General features: G+C 40.4%; 1 protein-coding gene across 1 annotated transcript in view; it reads right to left on the bottom strand.

Annotated features, from left to right (window-relative positions):
• Positions 1-392: 392 nt before the first annotated feature.
• Positions 393-22020, bottom strand: part of PDE6H (phosphodiesterase 6H) — a 94611-nt gene continuing 72983 nt past the window's right edge. The window contains exons 4-6 of the mRNA XM_034644613.1: positions 4655-4828; positions 3390-3430; positions 393-824 (exon numbers count right to left, since the gene is read on the bottom strand). Of these exons, the coding sequence (XP_034500504.1) occupies positions 748-824; positions 3390-3430; positions 4655-4828 (292 nt within the window). The 3' untranslated portion in view covers positions 393-747. The remainder of the gene's footprint in view (positions 825-3389; positions 3431-4654; positions 4829-22020) is intronic.

Raw genomic sequence — 22020 nt, 5'->3', positions numbered from 1 at the left:
GAGTCTAAACTTAATAGCATCTAAATCTTTTCAATCAACTGAGCCAAGACACTGAACGGAAGGCTCACATTATCAGATTCCTGAGTTTAAATTGCCAGTCTTCCATCAACATAAGGCTGTCCAATTTGTACGGCTGCATAGGACCTCAGGGATAACCTGGTTCAATAAAATGTACACCCGGAATGTACATGATTTACAAAGTTACAGAGCAGAATCAGGGCTTGACTCTTAATTCCTATGCTCTTTCACATGTCCTGTGCTTGTTTCCTGGAGGCCTGTGCCTTCTTCGCTTAATTGGCTCTCAGAACAGGGCATCAGATATTAACACATCCGCGCCATCAGATTCAAGGTAAGTATCTCCTTTATTAAATGAGAAGGGGAAGGGAGTGACATAAGTGTTATCCTAAAAAGCTACTACTAATTACAGGAAATGCCTAGTACAAATAGATTTGAAGGACTTAACAAAATTTAGAGAACTATCAACGAATTCTAACCAGCTGATAGGAAAAGGTGGTCAAGTTTGAAAGGCCCTAATGAAAGTCAATTTGCATCCACTATTCTGAGCTGAACTATATAGCAAGAGAGAGTCTGACACTAAGAGAACTCTTCATAGCAATTTAGGGGAAATGACTGTGTAAGCTAAGAAACCACTTCCGAACAGCTGAATTTCAAGACTCTGGCAGATCAATAGGGCAAAAGTAATCAAAACTACAGCTGATGATATTGAGAATGGCAGAACCTTGGTCATCAGATGATCCCAAACTGAGCGAGCTCATGCAATTCCAGGTGGCTGAATGCCTCCCAGGGACAAATCACCGTGATATCTGCAAGAGAGGGAAGAAGACCTTGTAAGCCAACCTCACTCCCCTGGGGCCCCAGAGCATCTTCTGCTCAAGAAGACATCCTTCAGGCAGAGACCTCACTCCTCTCTCCTATTTGTTGTCTCAGAAACCAGGAAGTTATCTAGAATGGCCCTGCCGCCCAGGAAGGATTAGACCAATTGCTTAATTAATCCCTTGCAGGATTCTGATGCCCCAGGACTGACCCCCCTAGGTAGGCATCTTCATTGGTTTCATTCTATACCTTTTTGGGGAGGTGACCCAAGGCTTTTGACTGGAACTAGCTTGAGGGGGTGTGGGTCACTGATCAAACGGGGTCTCCTCAAAGTATACCCACTATGGAAGGAACACAAGTGGAATTCTAGTCAGGCCAAGGTTAAAATGAGAAATAGAGGCATTTCAAATTCCCATGATCTGGAAATTCACTGCCTTCTTCTTTCCTACCCATTCAGATGCATTCCCTGGGGCTTCTCTGACTCAATCTTTAGTTCCTTTATATTTTGAAATGCCTACTATATCCAGTCGCATACTGAGAAGTAATCTCCAGGCATCTACTGATCCAATTTTTTGCTTCAGGCAATAAAATATTATTGTCCCTGAGTTACAGAGAAGCTGACTGGAACCCAAAGAGATTAAATACCTACAAAAAAATCAGAATTGTAGAGATGGGACTAAAACCAAGTCAAAAATCTCAGATCTCCCCCCAGTATAAAGTGCTTTCCAGTATTCCGAATATGTTGGCTGTCTTGTATATCTGCTAGTCTTATACACATCTGGCCAAACTAGAGAAGCACTTGATTTAGGAGAATAGCAAATGAGCTTTATAAAATAGCTGGAAAATGTATTTGAGATCCCAGGAGTGGCATTTGACTGTAAAAAGCAAATACACTGAAAATTGCCTGGAAGGACACTGATTACTGATTACATCATTTATCAAAAGTGTATTGGATGAGTTGAAAACATGTCCACTCAAAAACCTGTCCAATGGGGCACCTGGGTGGCTCAGTTGGTTAAGCATCTGCCCTCGGCTCAGGTCATGATCCCTGGATCCTGGGATGAAGTCCTACATCAGGCTCCCTGCTCGTCCAGGAGCCTCTTTCTCCTTCTCCACCACTCGCCCCACTCATGCTCTCTCACTCTCTCTCTCTCTCAAATAAATACATAAAAATCTTAAAAAAAAAAAAACACACCTCACACTGGGTGTTATACACAAACAATGAATCATGGACCACTACATCAAAAACTAATGATGTACTGTATGGTGACTACATAACAATAAAAAAATTTTAAAAAAGCAAACAAAAATCTCACAATGATGTTTATAGCCATGTTAGTCATAATCGTGAAAATTTGGAAGCAACAAAATGTCTTTTAGTAGGATAAGCAAATTGTGATACAGCCATAGAATGAAATATTATTCTGTGGTTAAAAAAGAAATGAACTATCAAGCCGTAGAGGACATAGAGGAACCTTAAATGAATAAATATTGCTAAGTGAAAGAAGCCAGGCTGGAAAATCTGTACACTGCATGATTCTAACTATATGGCAATCTGGAAAAGACAAAACTTGTGAGAGTAAAAAGATTCGTGTTGTCAAGAGTTTGTGCAGGGCCGGAGAAGGGATGAACAGATGGAACAGAGGGGATTTTTAGGACTTCTATTCTAGTATATACCTGCATTGATGGGTACACAACACCGTGCATTTGTCAAAACCTGGACAACACACGGAAAGAATCCTAATAAAAGCTATGAATGCTGGTTAATAGTAATGGTCCCAATATTGGTTCATCATTTGTGACAAATGTACCACAGTAATGCAGGATGCTAAGAATAGGGGAAACTATGTACAGACGTATATAGGAGCTCCATACTTTCTGCTTAAGCTTTGTGTAAACCCAAAATGGTTCTAAAAAATAAAGTTTAGTATTTTTAAAAGGAAGATCCAGTCATTTTCATTCATTATCCAACGAATCAAATTATTCTAGCCAACTAAAAAATATTGTCTTGGATACATTCAGTGTGTAGGCCCTGTTCTGGGTGCCAGTGCTGGAGACTATGTAAAAAGAGGAAGTTGGTTAGGGAGTGGTTTGTCTGGTAGAGTGAAAAATTTCTCCAGGCCCCTCCCTTGTTTCCAGTACCTCACTCTGTAGCCTCAGATTGTCACTTAACTCCTCTCTGTCTCAGAATTCTCTTCCGAAGAAATGATGAAGTTGGGGTAGACAAACCCTGAGAATCTTTCTACCATGAAAGTCTACAACTCACCATTAGATGTCCTCAAGCGTGGTTTAACAGAACAAGAGGATTTAGTATCTTTGGGCCATAGCTTGCTTGCTGTTAGAGTTTTTGCCTCTGGGCACACGTGTACTTAGGAGGGTAAACTAAGCCCCACACTTTTATGTCTTCAAGGATCTGCTGCCTTAACTATTTTCTGTAATTTTTCATGGCCCTTTGAGGCCTGAAGTATGGATAGTGGTGAAATTTCCAAGTGAAATTTCCAAGTGAAAATTCCAAGTGGAGAAATTTCCAAGGGGAATAACCTTGGGTGGCTCACCTGTTCCCAGACCCTCCATGCCTGGAATGTCATCTCCAAATCTATAGGAAAAAAAGAAAAATTAGCTGTTATCAGAGTGGAAGGATCTTGAAATGACACATATAGAGAGCTTTCTGACTAAGAGGGAAGAAGAGCTTTCTGACTAAGAGGGAAGAAGTTTTTGTCTTTGAGAAATATCTTTTATTTGCTTTGATCTGGGGCAAAGACAAAGTCACTCAGGCTGGTTTCAGATGGTGTGTCCCAGTGGAGAGAGATTTTCCCCTGTAAAAATTTAGCCTAAGACAACTGAGAGCCAGATAGAACTATCCCTGGGGCAATTTAGTCAAGCTCCACTTCTAAAAATAGAAATTGGAACGGAGTGGGGTGGGGGCTCTGGGGTGGTTCAGTGGGGTGGGCATCTGCCATCTGCTCAGGTCATGATCCCAGGGTCCTGGGGTCGAGCCCCAAATAAGCTCCCTGGTGCTTCTCCCTCTCCCTCTGCTGCTCCCCCTGCTTGTGCTCTCCCTCTCTCTCTCTGTCAAATAAAGAAGTCAATAAAATCTTTAAAAACAGAAGAAATTGGAATGAAAACACAGTACGAAAGACATTAAAATGATTAAATCATCCATTTGGTTAGCTACCCAAAAGCATTTATCAAGCAGTTACTATGTGCCAGGCATTGTATTAAGCATAGGGAATTTAGGAAAAAAATAATTTTCTCTGAGGAACTTCAATCTCAGAGAACAGATGTAAATAAACAAATGTAATGTAAAACAATACAAGTTATGACAGCTGAACGTATGAAATGCAAATATGGAAGTCACGATCACATTTGTCTAGGAGAGTCAGTAATGGCTTCAAAAGAGAAATTAACATATGAGTGTACGTTAAAGAATAAATAGGATTTTGCCAAGAAGAGAAAGGGAAAAATAAAAACTGAAGATTTAACATTTGAAGCCATAAAAATAAACTCTGTGTTCTGGCAATGGCCAGTGTTTTAGTACTCCAAATTAAACTGCAGGGTGTGCTGGTGAAGAGGAGCGGTCTAGAAGAGCCTGGAAGGTCAAGTGAAAGGTTGCTGTGACAGGCTCCATTTGCCATGTTAAATGTGACCACAGACCTGGGGGGTGAGAAAGAAAGCATTCTAGGGCTAACAACGTGATTCGGCAAAGACTGTGGTAGAGAGGGAAATAGAGGATGGGGTGGAAATCTTTGTAAGTCTATTTAATATTGGGAGCATTAATTTCTCAAAAAAATAGAAGTCTTCTTTTTCATTCTGGTCTTACCCTTTCACACCTTTCTTAGGAGGTTTGCTCTTGAACTGGCGAGTCTGTCTCTGCTTGAACTTGGGGGGCCCCTTGCGTGGGGTAGTGGGACCCTGATTTGAAGCTGGAGGAGCCAAAGTAGTGTTGTCACTCATTCTGATGTCCTTGGGTGTCTGATGGTTCTCTGTCAGGTTCCTTAGACGGTGAGAGGAAAAAAAAAAAAAGACCCTTCAGGGTACAGGGACCATTGCTTCTTAGACTCTCACTAGAAACAGCAGAAAAGCTCAAGACTTTGTGTTGGCACCAAAGGGAAGAACTTATCATCTTTTAAAGTCATTTTCAAGAAAATATGGTATAAATCAGTGGAGACACTCAATGTAGTGGGATGTAGACTGACAACAGATAGATTTACAAATCGAAAATCTAGGTAGATGATGTGTTATTTCAATCATCCCTAGCTTTCTATGTGAATTTATTATGATATGTACTTCCCTCCTGTGATGACCAGTTCCACCATCTGTGAACACAGAGAAATGGACTCAATGCTATTACAGTCTTTACAGCAATGATATGTTCTTTAAGCTTTATATATTTTTCCAACCAACTGCACAATAACCTGACTCTTAAGGTTATTTCCTCTCATTTTATGGGCCTTTTACTTTACGGTAAAGTAAATGGCTTTTTACTTTACAGTAAAGTAAATCCTTATTTTGTTTAAACCTCGTGTAATCAAGATACTTCTCTCCTAGTTCTGGGGGATAACAATGGAGTCATCTGAACAGGGGGAGCTCTGAACCAGAGACAGTAACACCCATGTAGTATGTGATACATCCCAGTACACACACACACACACACACACACACACACACACGTACACACAAACAGGGAAATCAATGATCAAGGGAGGGTGATTAAGCAGTAAGTTTATGCTTTAACTCCATAGTCAGACATGAAGTCCTTTAGGAACCCATTTCTCTGAAATGTTCAACATTTCTTCCTGTCCAAATCATGGACTTAATCCATTTGAGTTTCACAGACTTTGATTTCAGCTATAGAAATATACATTGTCATTCTTCAAGTACAAATAGAGATGCATTAACAAGATAAATTTTAAAAGTAAATATGCTGGGGCGCCTGGGTGGCTCAGTCGTTAAGCGTCTGCCTTCAGCTCAGGGCGTGATCCTGGAGTCCTGGGATCGAACCCCGCATCAGGCTCCTCCCCTGGGAGCCTGCTTCTTCCTCTCCCACTCCCCCTGCTTGTGTTCCCACTCTCGCTGGCTGTCTCTCTCTGTGTCAAATAAATAAATAAAATCTTTAAAAAAAAATAAAAAGTGAAAGTAAATATGCTAAGCTAAAGGATGATGTTGTTTCTTTCTCCTTTTCTATCACAAAAGTTGATAACACTTCTCCTGGGAAGGAAGATTCTAAAAAACTCCGAAGACCTTTTAAGTAGCCTTAATCTCTTTCCCTGAGACAAAACCTTCTGTGCTCTGATACCTGGAAGACTTATTTATTTATATAATCTATACATTATAGATTTATGCTAATATTCTTAGCTTCAACTCTCCCTGACCATGTTTGGCCTATGCTAACCATCTTTCTCTTTCTCTACCACATTGAACATGCCTCAAATCTTATATTGTATGACTTCAATTTCATCAACCTTTCTTATTACTTTCAGAATCAGTTTAAATTATTATCCTTGCCTAAAAGATATTTTTTTCCTTATCTTCTTTTCCCCAAGTAGTATTTTCATTTTCTCCTGCTAGTTCTCAACTTCTTCAACAGAAACACATTGTCTCATCTGTGAGTGGGAACCAGGGATGGTGAACCTGGCCAGGGTTCTGGATCACTTGCTCATGCCATGGATCTTGGGTTAATTCCCCACTGGATTGTGCTCCAGTGGGCTTGTTTTTCCATTTTTTCATTTCTGTGGCCTTGAAACCTAGAACAGTGCCTGGCCCATAGCATTTATGCCATCTATATTTGTCAAAGGGGTAAATAAATAAATGGAGAAGTTGAACAAATACCTTGAACATTGGGTCATGAGATCCTGACCCTGGGACTTCTCCACCAAACCATAGAGAAGGCATCAGTTGGTCTTCACCTCAGAAAGCTCTCAGTGACTTTAGGAAATAGGCTGCCAGCTCACCTGTTCACTGAATCCAGTTCTTGTGCTGTGGACCCTCTCTTGCCCTGGTAAACAGGCAAAGTTTGTGTCTCTTCCAAGTGTGGTTGGGACCATGGAAACTGCTGGTGGGCAGCCAAGAGCAGCATTATTTTCAGAGTTTACCATCAGTAACTGACACATCCCAGCTGGGACAAAGCCACAGAGGAAAACTAGAGAATTTCTCTCAGATCAAGATTTTTGGACTTCTTAATTCTTTCAAAATAGTAAGAAAGCACAAATTTTCCTTTCTCTTATCTGGAGAGCTTACTAGGATTAGGATTACCAGATTTAACAAATAAGAATTCAGGACACCCAGTTAAATTTTAATTTCAGATAGATAACAAATGGGGTTTTTATTATAAGTATATCCCAAATATTTCATGGTACATACCTATACAAAAAAATTACTTGTTGTTTATCTGAAATTCTCACTTTACTGGGTATCTCCTATTTTTATCTGGCAGTTCTACCAAGGATCCTACTATGTTAGATCCAGAGTCTGTAATATGAGGGCCTAAGGTAAACTAATCAGTCAAATTACCCTTTGGGGGCAATGCAATGTAAAGACTATGTGCTTTAGAATCAAACAAACAGTTTCAAATCTCTGCTCCACAAAAATTGTCTATGTGACCTTGGATAAATTGCATAACTTATCTGCACCTCATTCCATTTATAAAATGAATCAAATATACATTCCTTTTAGAGTTATGGGGAAAAGCAAAGGGCATAATGTAAATAAGTGTTCAGTGCAAAGTGCTCAAAAAGCAGTAACTATGTAAGAGACCTTCTAGGAGTCAAGGAAGCCAGGCAAACAAATCCATGATTGGGACACAGGTTCACCTGCCCTCCCTACACCCTTTCTCCTGGGCCAACTGTTGAAGAGCCCTTGTCATGTACCAGAGAGGTGACTGTCATCAGCACTTGCTGGGTAATCTTCTGCATTCCTCCAACACCCTACTAATTTATGCCTGGTCTTGAAATTCTGTCTTAAGCTTTCCTTGGATTCCTTTGACATCCTCAAAAGCCGCCCCAAAGAACTCAAAAATCACACTTGACGTCCATCTTTCCTTGATTATACTTCCCCTTTTTTCTTGTAAATTTCTTCTGCGTATTTATATATTTAATTTTGAAGTTGCACCTCTAGGCTCAGACGGAGTTCCTGTCTAGGTGTGATGCATTATGTAAAGGAATTCTCTTCAGAAAGTGTTACATAGGGGTGCCTGGGTGGCTCAGTCCTTAAGCGTCTGCCTTCGGCTCAGGGTGTGATCCCGGTGTTCTAGGATCTAGCCCCACATCAGGCTTCTCCGCTAGGAGCCTGCTTCTTCCTCTCCCACTCCCCCTGCTTGTGTTCCCTCTCTCGTTGGCTGTCTCTATCTCTGTCAAATAAATAAATAAAATCTTTAAAAAATAAAAAAATTAAAAAAAGAAAGTGTTACATAACAGTGGCCTGGTTAATCCCTGGATCCTCATGAAACTCAGGCTTTGCGCCGTGGGTAAGAATTTTATGTTTATCGTGCATTTCATGCATAATCTTTCATTTTTGAGTATGTAGGACAATCAACTGACTTGTAGTTGCCCTCCAGTTCTCCCTGTAAAACCGTGGGGAAGAGCAGAACAAATATGACCTTTTCCTGCCTTGGAAATTAGTTTTGTCCACCACACATATCACCAAAGGCTAAATTTATCCTGGTCATGCTTTCTCAGGAATTAAAAGGGCATCCCTCAGGCTAAATAATCCTCAATCTAGTGTCAGACTTGATTTTAGCTCTAAGAAGAAGTTTCACATTTTTGCCTTCCAAAAGTGTCAAGGAATTCATTCCTTTGTGAGCCAGAATGGCTTTCTATTTTTAAGGCAATGTTAGCCCTTCCCCTTTTGAAGAGTATGAACTGTTGTTCTGCAGAAGGAAGTGGATGCAACAAAGTAATACGTCAAGACATAGTTTTGTAGGGAACCAGAGTTAGTGTCACCTTGGACCCAAGGCAACGGAGTTCAGCTGCAGGAAGCTAGAGAGCGTGATTATCTATTAATCCCAGCTAAGGAAGAGCAGTTTCAGAGGTCCTGAGTCAGGATCTCTGATGCTGCTATTATCACCCCAGACTTCCAGATCTCTCCTTCTCAGCAAAGATATAGGCAAATAGACAATTCTATGTTGAGGGGCTAAGAATGGGGGTGGGGAGGAGATAGGAACAGGAGTGGTCTCCCTGCACTGATGGGGTTGGGCCCATAAATGTCACCAGGGTCCTGCTGAGAGCCAAGAAAGACCCAAACCAAAGCCATGAAAAGACAAAAACAAAAGTCCAGCAAGTACCTTCCTTCAGATTGAAAAAGCAAACATTTCGACCTCAGAAGGAGAAGGCTAAGCCACCCACACTGCACTGGGGTCATGCCTGGCTGGCTCTTGACTCTCTTTCTCCTTATCCTCACACTCTCATGTCCCCCCTCTTATATTTTGGTCTTTTTCAAGCACACCGTGGGAGTACAGAACTGTTTGCTCTGTGGTCATTTAGTGTCCCAGATCCCTCCTTTCCCAGAAAACTGGGAGCCACAAAAAAGAAGGAGTCAGTTTGGGGTTCTTTCAAATGAGTTTAGTCATCAAGTTTTGCAGTAATAATAATGTAATAATGAAATTTTGCTTATTAGTTGGCTGCATGACATTATAAGGCAATTTGGGTGTATTTCCTTCATGTGTTCTCCTAGTTTCATTCCCGGCCCCAGTCCAGGCCCACTGGTTCAGTGTGTTTTCTTCCATTTCTTTATTTAAGAGCCAGATCAACCCTCCACCACCCACAAAGCCTTTCAATTACAACCTACTTAAACACCAGAAGTTGAGAAATACTCACAGAGTTGAATGTTGCTCCCATAAACTGCCCAGTTGCCCTCTTCAAAGTAGATGAATAAAGGATCTTTGCATCCTGATTTATCTCCCTGTAATACCACATGCTTTGTAATCCCACTGTTATGAGCTTAGAGCACCAACCCAGGTGCAAAGAAGTTAGAAGAATAAGGGGTGAGACTGGGACAGGCTTAGGAGTTTTCTGATAATTGAATACTCTCACAAAACTGACTTGTGCTCTCTCCTGTCAATAAATAGCTATTGAAACCACAAATGCACACAAAGTGTTGATATCCAGGGGTATGTTTGTAGTTTGTGATTCAATATCTCTTGTCTTCCTCCATTCCCACCACTAGTCCTTGCTGTCTCTCATTCCTTCCCTTTCCCTGACACACACACCCTCAATCATAAGTCAATCCCCACCACACACACATCATGTCATAATTCTTATGGGACTCTACATAACTGGAAAGAGGAGAGTGAATCAACGTGTCCCCTGATGCAGTGGGGACACTGGGATGCTGCTTGTGTGAGCAATGATGTTGAAAAGTATACAGTATCTCTCCCTAAGAGGTTCTGTACATATTTCCTCAGTAAGATGGAACCACAAATCAAAAATGACACAAAATTCAGTGGTACTTGATAGAGAAGGAGCCCAACTTATTGGTGATAACTATTAACTGATGGCATTTATTTGAAAACTGATTTCTGGATCTTCCATATCAAAGGCTTCTGGGTATAGGGCTCAAGCTACAATTCAATTCATCGGTACACTTGGCTTCAGGCTTTCCATTACATTGGGCCAGTAGTATTCATTTGTACATCACTTTATATAGACCTTAGTCTATAAGCTAGTATCATTAAGCTCTTTTGACAGATTTATCTTAGGGAAATAAAGTGATTTATTCAAGGCTGCATATAAAGTTAGTAGTGGAGCTAGGATCAAGGCCCAAATCTGGGAACACCTTGCACACTCTGCTATCTTTCTATTATACTACAGTAAAGCAGAATAGACCAAGATGCATGTGTTGCTGGTCTCTCTCATGCCTTGCCAGTGAATTGTAATGTGCCTTTCCTGAATTGTTACTTGTTAGAGAATTGCACTCCATAAGATTACAGAGAAAGAAGGTCAATTTATCCTTCCCAGGCAGGGAAAGAGTCTTAACTGACAGCCCCAAGCAGATTACATGGGCAGCTAAACAGTTTATGGGTTTGTTTGTTTTTTTTTTATAGGCTTTCTTTTGGTCCTCACCAAAATGAGAGGAGTTTTGAAGCAGCAAATGCATTGCAGAGCCAACAGAGTGTCCAGTGTCTGGATGAGTCTTTCCACTCTCACCTCTGTGTCTCCATTACTGTTCAGGCCTTCCCTCTTACACACCAGGCACATAGATACTGAGATTCTTATCTGTGAAACCCTCACCCATTCTCTATTTCTTTGTTGAAGGACTGCAGTTCATAGAGGCAGTGAAAAGAGCAATAAGCTGAATGTTCTAGAGTGTTGCTACTCGAAGTGTAACAGCATCCACACCACGTGAGCATTTGTTAGAAAGGCAGGACCTTAGGCCCTGCTCCAGACTTTCTAAACCAGAAGCTGCATTTTAACAAGGTATCAAGGTGATTTGTTTGCATAGTATATTTGTAGACCCATGTGCAGGCTTGATTTCACCACATCTCTGCTATGTGATAAGATTGCCACCTCTTCAAGTCTCAGTTTCTTCATGTCTTATGTCATAATGTGCCAAGGTTCTCAATTTTTTCCATCCCAACGCACTTGAGAAAGATAAACCACACTGATCAATAACAGGCTTTGTAACCAGTGATTCTCAAGGTTGGAAGAAGGGGGAGGGTGTTGTACCATAACTCTTCTCCCTCCCAGGGAGAGCCAGAAGAATGGAATGTAAGGAGTGAGATGTATGACCAAGTATATAGTTTGAAAAACTCTTCTAAAGTGATTCTAATTTAGCTCTCGAGGATTTATAATTAGAAAATTCTTAAATTGCTTTAAAGACTGAAAATTTTATTTTTCATCTAGTTCTGGACCAAATGGAGTAGATATTTCTCCCATTCCTCTGCTAAGCAGCTGAAATTCCTAGATATTATATATAGAACAAACATAAGAGTATTTTAAAAGGTCAAGAGAAGAAGAACGACCAAATAGGGAATTCAGCACCCTAGGAACAATGTGGCAGTAAATTCCTTGAGTTCTCTTTTAGTTTTGTGTATCCTGAACTAGAGGCAAGAGAGGCAGCAACCCAGAAACACAAACAGGAGCAGATAAAAAAATCCTCTCAAAAAGCCTACTTTTTGAGACGCCTGGGTGGCTCAGTCATTAAGAGTCTGCCTTTGGCTCAGGGCGTGAGCCTGGCGTTCTGGGATGGAGCCCTGCATCCGGTTCCTCCGCTGGGAGCCTGCTTCTTCCTCTCCCACTCCCCCTGCTTGTGTTCCCTCTCTCGCTGGCTGTCTCTCTCTCTCTGTCAAATAAATAAATAAAATCTTAAAAAAAAAAAAAGCCTACTCTTTCTAGACAAATGACCAGGAAAGATGTAATCTAGTAAGGCAGAAAACAATTAAACAAAAATCAGCCTATGCCATGGAAACAAATACAACATCAACAAATCCAACATCATGGTGGGGAAAAAAAGGCCAATATCAACCCCATCAGCACAGGTTTAGTTACAAGACTTCCATCTGGCCCTGCTATAATTAGGTAACCCTACCCACCCCAACATGAGTAGTCTCACAGAAGGCCACATGGGGATCTTAGACTTTCACCTCCAACCAGGGATAATGAGGCACCCTCTTCCTTCCTACCAGAACGGTGTCAGAGGAGGCCAAGTGGGGAATTTTCACCACAATTCAGCAATAACAAGGTACCTAAAGAAGAACAAAATGAAAATTGTAGAACTGAAAAATACAATAACCAGAATAAAAAAGTCAATGTATGGGCTTGACAACAGAAAGAAGACAAAAGAAAGAATCAGTGAACCTGAAACTAGAACAATAGAAATCACCCTGTCTGATCAAAAAAGAGAAAATAAATAGAAAAGAAGAAGGAGGAGGAGGAGGAGAAAAAGAAAAGAAGAAAAACAACAACAACAACCACCTCAGAGACCTCGGAAACTAAAAGATTTAACATGCATGTCATCAGAGTTCCAGGAAAGAAGAAAAGGATGAGGCTAAAACAGGTACTTGAAAAAATAATGACTGAAAATTTCCTAAATTTGGTGAAAGACATAAGCTTATGGAATCAAGAAGCTATCAAACCCCAATGGGATAAACCGAAAGAAATCTATGCCAAAGCACATCATAATCAAATGGCAAAAATAAAGACAAAACAAATTTTGAAAGCAATTAAAAAATATACATATAGCACCTTACCTATAGGAGAACAAATGGAATGACGGAGGATTTCTCATCAGAAACCATGGGGCCAGAAGAAAGTAGCACAACATTTTTCAAGTCCTGACAAAAATAGAACTGTCACCTCTGTCTATGAATTTATCCTTCAGGAATGAAGGGAAATAAAAACATCCTAATAAACAAAGCCTAAGACAATCTATTACCAGAAGAACTACACTAACAGAATGACAAAGGAAGTTCTTTAAACAGAAAGGAAATGATAATTTTTAAAGAAGAAAATTTTGAACATCTAGAAAGAAAAAACACTGAAACATGAGAAAACATGGGATACAAGGGGATGTGTGCAAGACAGGAAACTCAACCACATTCAGCAGGGCCTTGTGGAGACTGAAACACTGTTCGAGACACTGTGAAGTTGAAAGATCTGGTCAGTTTGTATCTTCAGGGACCGTATCCATTGTTCCCCGTTCCAAATGGCTGTTCTTTCTACCTGTTCCTCTATAACTCCTGCTGCCACTGAGTCATAAGAGAATTTGAGTAGCCTGGCTAATTAGTTAAGTACACATTGCCTCTGTGAGACGGAACAATTCTACCAGGTTACTTCGTCGGTCATTGGCTAACTGCATCAGGGCTGACCTTTGATCAGTTGTCTATCTCTGACCTTATCAACCAGGTAATGGAGTCACATGGATCTAAACAAGGTGACTGATGACCAAGAAATTTCTCTGGATGAACCTTGGTTGTGCTGGACACTCTAAGATTTCAAAGACATAAGAAATAAAGGCAGCAGAAACCTTACTGGGAAAAGAAAAAGAATCATTCGTGTATGTAATGACATCAATAAATATGAAACACATTTTACTAAGTGAAAGAATCCAGAGTTGACAGGCCCTATAGTATCTGATTTCATTGATGACATTCAGAAAAGGCGAAACTACGAGGTTAGAGAACTAATCGATGGCGGCCAGGGGTTAAGAGAAATCGACTGCATGTAAAGGGACAATGCAAGGGCTTTTATTTTTTATTTTATTTTTTTTTAAAGATTTTATTTATTTATGTGACAGAGAGACAGCCAGCGAGAGAGGGAACACAGCAGAGGAGTGGGAGAGGAAAAAGCAGGCTCCCAGCGGAGGAGCCTGATGTGGGGCTCGATCCCAGAACGCCAGGATCACGCCCCGAGCCAAAGGCAGACGCTTAACGACTGCGCTACCCAGGCGCCCCAATGCAAGGGCTTTTAAAGGGTGATGGAATTATTCGGTATCTTGACTGTAGTGGTGGACCTACAACTCCATGCGTTTGTCAAAACACATAGAGAATGAGTTTTACTGTATGCAAATTTAAAAACTAAACATCATAAAAATACTTTTAAAAATTATGTTTCATAGTTCTGTAATCCTTGGTTCTTGATACTTTCTGACAGATGGGAAAGTATTATTAATCACATACAGAAAGAGAGTTAAAGGGCAGGTACTAAGTAATTAGAAAGTAATTACAATTTTAGCAGTCCTGTAAGCTCCTTAAACAAGCGCTAATCTCTAATCCTTTCTTTAGTGTTTCTTAAAATACCTTTGAGTAGGAAGACACACATCAAAGACACATTTCCTCTACATTTGGATTCTTCTAGACTGAGATTCCCACTCTCATTAGTACACAGCGGACTCCATAGAGGAACACCCTAAATGTGAAGAAGGAAGGTAGAAGGCTGTCCCCACCTTCTCTTAATATCCCATGATATTTATGCATTTTCCAGAACAACATGGCTAATCTTGAAAAAAATAACTTATTAATTAAAAATACAATACTCCTTTCAGAAAATAGGAAAGAGGCAACCGTTCTCAACTCATTTCATAAGGCCAGTTTTAGTCTCATAAAATCTTTTAATACTAAAACCAAAGACAGTAAAAAGGAAAAATACTGACCAATCTCTCTCTTGACTTTAAATGTAAAAATCCTTAACAAAATATTAGCAAATCAAACACAGGACTATACAAAAATAATAATACACCATGATCAAGTGAGATTTATTCCATGTGTGCAAGACTATTTAAAGCCTAACCAATTAGCATAATGCACAATATCAAAGTCTAGAGAAGAAAGATCATATGACTGCATCGATTGACATAGAGATGCACAGAAAATTCATTTAGCAAAACCCAGTGCCCATTTATGATAACTCTCAGGTAACTAGAAATAGAAGGGAACTCATCAAGAGCACCTTCAAAAAAAACCCAGCCCACCAAACAAACAAAAAACCCCTCAGTTAACCTCATAGTTAATTGTGAGAGTCTGAATGCTTGTTCTCTAAGACCAGGGACAAGTCAAGGATGAGTGCTCTCCTCACTCTTATTCAACATGGTACTGAAAGTTCTGGCCAATGCAATAGGCATGAAAAAATAGAAAGCATATAGTTTGGAAATGAAGAAATGAAGCTGTTTCTATTTACAGATGACATGGTTGTCTATATAGAAAAATCCTAAGGAATCTGCATTTAAAAACTATCCTATAACTAATAAGTGCGTTCAGCAAGGTTGAAGCATACTAGACTAATTACAGAAAAATCAATTGCATTTATACATAACTATGAATAAATGGAAACGGGAACTGAAAAAGTAATGTCATTCATAATTGCTCTAAAGAAAATAAAATACTTAAATGTAAATCTAACAAAGCATGCATGAGATTTGTATGATTAAAAACTACAAAATCCAATTTTTTTAAAGATTTTTATAAAGAGAGTGTGCAAGCATGAGCAGGGGGATAGGAAGGCACAGGAAGAAGCAGGCTCCCCACTGAGCAGGGAGCCCTGATTCGGGACTGGATCCCAAGACCCTGGGATCATGACCTGAGCCAAAGGCAGACGCTTAACTGACTGAGCCACCTAGGCACCCTACAAAATCTAATTTAAAAGAAATCAAAGCAGACCTAAATAGTCAAAAAAACATGCCATGCTTATAGATTGGAAGACTCAATATAGTAAAGATGTCAATTCTCACTAAATTGATCTATGATTATTGCAATTCCTATCAACATTCCAACAAGGTTTTCTGTAGGCGTAGATAAGTTTATTCTAAAATGTAGAGCTAAAATGAATTTTGAAAAGAAAAAAGTAGGGTGGGAAGAAATCACTCTTCCTAATGCTAAAGTTTACTTTATAGCTACGGTAGTCAAAACAGTGTGGTATGAACAGAGTGATAGACTCCCAGATCAGTGAAACAAAGTAAAGAACCCAAGTGTAGACCCACACAATTATGCCCGATTAACTTTTGACAAAGGTGCAAAAGCAATTAAATGGAGGGAGTAGCTTGTTCAACAAACGGTGCTGGAGATAAACATGTAAAGCCTGGACAAATGGTGCTGGGTATTGACTTTTTTCCAAGGACATCATAAACAAAACAAAACAAAGCAAAACAAAACAAAAGTGGATCTTAAATCTCAGACTTTATGCACCTAAAATTCCACACCTAACCGCCACACCTCGTATGAAACTAGCTCAATGGGTATCACAGACTTACATGTACAATGTAAATCTAGAAAGATTAAGGAAAAAAATAGGAGAAAATCTTCAGGGCCTTGGACTAAGCAAAGAGATCTTGGGCTTGCCAGCAAAAGTACTTCATGGGGAAATCTGATATAATCTCATCAAAATTAAAACTTTTGCTTTGTGAAAATCCCCGTTAAGAGAATAAAAAGACCAACTACATGCTGGGAGCAAATATTTGCAAATTACACACCCAACAAGGAATTTGCCTCTAGAATATACAAAGATCTCTCAAAACTCAATATTCAAAAGGCAAACATGCCAATTAGATAATGGACAAAAAAATGCAAAGAAACATTTCACTGAAGAGAACATAGAGATGGTAATAAGCACATAAATAGATGTTTGCCAAAATCCTCCAATAGGGAAACACAAATTAAAACCACAATGAGGAAATGAATCAAGTATGGCTCTCTGGGAGGAGAGAATATTTTCAGAGAGAATAACTCCTGAAACAGGAACCTACTTCTCTTGTAAGGATTAGCAGGGGAGCAGGGGACTAGAATGGAGAGAACAAAAGAGTAGGGCGAGGAGTCTGGAGTGGTGCAAGGGAGGGGCCAGATCATGAGTGCATTAGATATTGAATAACATAAAAATTACCTCAAAATTGGGCAGCTCATAACGATAAACATCTGTTATATCCCACAGTTTCTGAGGTCTGTTCAGGAGTAGTGTAGCTGGGTGGTTCCATCTTTCATGAGGTGACAGTCAGGCTGCTGGGACCAAAGTCACGTGGAGCTGGAGGATTCACCTTCTACGTAGCTCACTCGCACAGCTGTTGGCAGAAATCCTCATTTCTCACCACGTAGACCACTCTGCATGTCGCTCATATGTCCCTTCAGTGTCCTTATGACATGGCACCTAGCTTTCCACAGAACAACTGATCCAAGAGATCAGGAGAGAAGGCATGAGGTCTTTTAAAACATAGCCTCAGAACTGACATAGCAACACTTCAGCCATGCTGTATTGGTCCCACAGACCAAGCCTGACGCAATGTGATCAGGGCTGACACCAGGATCATGGGGGCCATCTTGGAGGTTGGTTACCACAATGAGCACACCGGCAGACCATGGCAAATGCTTCCATTTTATGGTAAATGGGTAAAATGTCCCTAGAAGTTTCAGATGGAAGGAATGATCTGGTCATGAGTTTGCTTCCTACTTGGACTACTTTGAGGAGAATAAATCGTGAGGCTATTGTGGAAGTGGAAAACATACAAGGAGGCGGTTATAAAAGTCTCTGGAGGCATGGTGATGCTAGGGCTGGGCTGCTACAGAGGAGGAGATGAGAAGTAGTCAGCAGGTTATATATTGAAAGTAGAGCTTGTGTAAAACAGGATTTTCCTAGATGTGGCCAACTTCTCTTTTTATACTCTCTCAGGGTGGTCTCATCCATTTATATGGGTTAAACCAGCGTTTCTCAAATGTCACAACTTGTCTGCAGAGTGTTTTAAAAACAGATTCCTGACTTCTACCCTAGATATTCTGATGTCATGGATCTGGAGTTGGCCTGAAAACTTGCATTTCTAACAAATTCCTGGGTGATGCCCATCTGCGGACCCACAGACCACACTTGGGGTAGTCTGCTTGAAACTACTATCCAGAGCCTGATGAAGTACGAATCATGAAGTTAGAACTGAAATCCAGGCTTCTATATCTTTCTGTCAAAAATCACCTCTTAGAAATGACACAGTTGTTTTCAAGCTCAACATGTCCAAACTCAAGTCATAATCTCCCCCAATACATCTGTCCTTTCTTTTGTATTTTCTGTATCAGTTGATGATACCACCAAGGACCCTGTCATTCTTGCAAGAAACCCATAAGTCCTCACTCCTCCCCCATGACTCCTCACCTTCGTCCTTCACATCACTCCAATCACCAAGTCATGCCAACTTCACCTAAGTATTTCTTGCAGCTGACCACCTCTGCCTATCCCGCCTATGAGGGTTCTAGTTCAGGCCTGAACAGTCTCCAAATGGGTTTTGTTCCAGCAAACCCATCAACACAACTACCAGAGGAAACTGACTAAACTATAGAGTAACATACAAAGCTGTTCATGTGCCTCCTTTACTTTCAACGGCTCTCCATCGCCGACAGGATCAGGACCAAGTTCCTTATTCGCATAGCATGAGAGGTCGCTGGGACGCGGACCCTGTGCCTGCCCCGCTCCAGCACATTTATGATCCGTATAGAATGTTCATTTTGAAGTCCAGCAACCTTGAGCTGCGTCTTTATAATTCCCTGCATGTGCCACACCACTTTAAGATGCCACGCTTTTGCTCATGGTTTCGCTTTCCTCAAATGCCTTCTCCTCCACTTTCACCCCTTCCCGTGTCAAGTAGCCAAATTCTACTCTCCTGTGTAGACTTCGTGCTGTAATCACTTCCTCCAAGAAGCCTTTCTTGATGTCCTTACTAGCTTTTCTCATAGTACCCAACGTACATTTCTTTTCCTAAGCACACACAAAAAATTTAACTTATTTCTGTCTTCCTCATTACATTGGTAACAACATGAGGTCTAGGACTGTGCCTTAGAAGTGGGTTTATCTCTGGCCTTGTGCACAGGTCCTGGAATACAGCTGGGAATTCTTAAGGGCTTGTTGAATTTGGAAATGAACCTTTATGCCAAGGCTGTGAACCCCTTCAGAATGTAGTTCAATATGTCATATATGTATATATGAAGGAAGAAAACGAAATATTGGTCTCAGTGACCCCTATGGACACATGACTGTACTCATATTCTTATTCCTTCTTCCCCAAGGCAACACTCTAACCAGAGGAAAGAGATGGAGTGGGGGTGCAGAATGTAGGCATTTTTTCTATCTAATTTGAACAGATACATATCTACTAAAGAACTTTACTCAATTTCTTGCATGATTCAGGCAAGTATTGTGCTAACTGCTCCAAGGAATACAAGGCACGTAAGACACAGCCTTTGCCTCACACGTTTTATATTTGGATGGAGAAATAACTCTACTATTCAGAAAATAATCACTTAATACAAAGCAGTGGCTACTAAAGTCCTAGATTATATTGTATAAACACTGCACACTCTAGTTCAGAAAAAATATATATAACACACTTGTCCTGGATCAATGTTGGAAAGCTTCAAAGAAGAAGAAGATAGGCGCTGAATGGCTCAGTTGGTTAAGCATTTGCCTTCTGCTCAGGTCATGATCCCAGGGTCCTGGGATTGAGCCCCACATCGGGCTCCCTGCTCAGTGGGGAGTCTGCCTCTCTCTCTGCCGCTCCCCCTGTTTGTGCTCTCTCTCTGTCAAATAAATAAACAAAATCTTTTAAAAAGAAGAAGAAGGTAATATCTGAGCTATATATATATACATATATATATATGAAATGTGTGTGTATATATATATATATATATATACACATATATACAAATATATATATATGAAATGTGTGTGGGCTGATTGTGAGCCCTTAGATGAAAATGACTCTCTCCTAGTTAATCTCATATGTGGTCTGCAAAAATAAACATCGAAATGGAATTGATGATGGCAAGGGCTTTCTTAGCCTTGATCATTTATTGAGTATTGAGCACTTACTCTGAGGTAGGAACCCTGCTGGATGCTTTCTCACACATTATTTCCAACCCTTCCAGCAATGCTGAAGGCTAATATTTACAGACAGGCAAACCGAGGCTCAGAGAAATGAAACCATGGCCCACAGATACACTGATGGGAAGACACAGAGCCAGGACATCTGTCTAACTGTAGCTCCCCTGTCCCCAGCCTGCTATTGGTGCCTCGTGGACGCATTTCAGAATGGACAGCTTTCAGGGCTGAAAGCCTTCTCTGAGAGTTTATTGTCTCAACTTGTAGCCTCGAAGAAATACTTCTGTGCAAAAAGGGGAAGTCTTAACAGTCTGCCGCAGTCTGTCACTTTTTGAGGTTCATGGCAAAGGCACCACCCCACGGAAGAGTTGTGTAGAATTTACCTTTCAGTCGTATGCTTGTAACAACAAAGAAAAGCTGGAAAATTTGTTTGATCTTTGTTCTGGAAACTCCCGTGCAGGTTTCCAAGTTCTGTTGATTTCATTTGGCAGCACAGGGCTAATAAGATCCTTGGAGTAAGAGCACCCTTACTGCCATGACAGACGTTGTCCTGCATCTGGAAAAGCTTAGATACTAGGAAGGGAGTCTGGGTGCATAACACATCTGTGTCAGCGTGGACTAGAAGCAGAGTGTCTCCCACCCTAGGCCTCTTCAAAGAGTCTCTTCGTCTGTTTTCCCAGCTGATAAATGCAGGTAACAGTGAACGGTGACAAGGAAAAACGAGAAACGGGAATTTCGCCGAGATCCCTGCCCTGACTGTGATGTTGGGAGGTATTTTAGGAGAACATGGCAGATGTCCTCCAACTTACTGAAAGCCCATTGCTGTATCATCAAGAAGTGCCTTTAAATGAGCAATTCTTAATCCTTTTGAGGCCATGGACTCCTTTGAGAATTTGCTGAAAGTTATGAATGCTCTCTCCTCCCCCAGTAAATACACACACACTGCATACATGCATAGTGATGTTACAGACACTTTCTAGGGGCTCCCCTACCTTCCAGTGTCCATACCCAATGAAGTGTATTAAGAAAAATTGTGGAGACACATTGGGCTTGATAGGAAAAAAAAAAAAAAAAAAAGCCCTGTTTGACTAGTGACATCTTCCCTAATAGCATGAAAAATGGGGAGTGGCCTGTGAACTATGAATCTACCATTCCCAATTGTTAAATCCTCCTTGTGCTAAATAATTTATTCTACCTATGTTATTTTTTCGTTCTCCATCTCCCCTAGAACATAATTTCCACAAGAGAGCAGAGAGTTTGTCTATTGTCTGTGGCTGTTTCACTGGTGCCTAGAACAGTAGCTGGGAAAATAAAGGTGTTCCACAAATATTACTGAAAGAAGAAATGTGTCCCATCTTGCAAGTACTAAGCTACAAAATTTACTCTCTTCCATGTGAATTAATATTTGCTTCAATTTATAATACAGCTGGATACTTTCGAGGGCTACCTTCTATCTGTATCATTTTGAAATTTACAAACTAAGTCTGCATTGGGTTTTCAGGACTTTTGCTAATTTTAATTATATACTGTTTTCCTTTTTATATTTTCCTCGATTAATCTCTTTTCTCCCACCAAATAACCATCATCTCGACTGTTTCAGTTCCAGTGACTAAAGACAAGATGGATTTGGTGGCATCAATTTACAAAATAAAGGGAATAAAATGCAGCACGTTTAAATGACAGCGAAATAAATGTCAGTTTCTCCAAATATATTTGCTTAATTAGTCAGCTCCACACATATTGAAACAATGTGTACTGTTGAATATTGAAATGTCAGTATAAATAAGCATTTTTTATTGACAGCAGCTTCGGAAATGTATGGAATACATGTGGCTTGACTGCTTGAAAACTGTTCCTTTCAAGCGTTTAAATATGGCCTCTGCAACTTGTTCCCATTTAAATTACTTCACAAACC

This window comes from Ailuropoda melanoleuca, chromosome 16 (assembly GCF_002007445.2).
Source record: "Ailuropoda melanoleuca isolate Jingjing chromosome 16, ASM200744v2, whole genome shotgun sequence".
In the NCBI taxonomy this organism is placed as follows: domain Eukaryota; kingdom Metazoa; phylum Chordata; class Mammalia; order Carnivora; family Ursidae; genus Ailuropoda; species Ailuropoda melanoleuca.
This window is presented reverse-complemented; position numbering and strand designations above follow the sequence as displayed.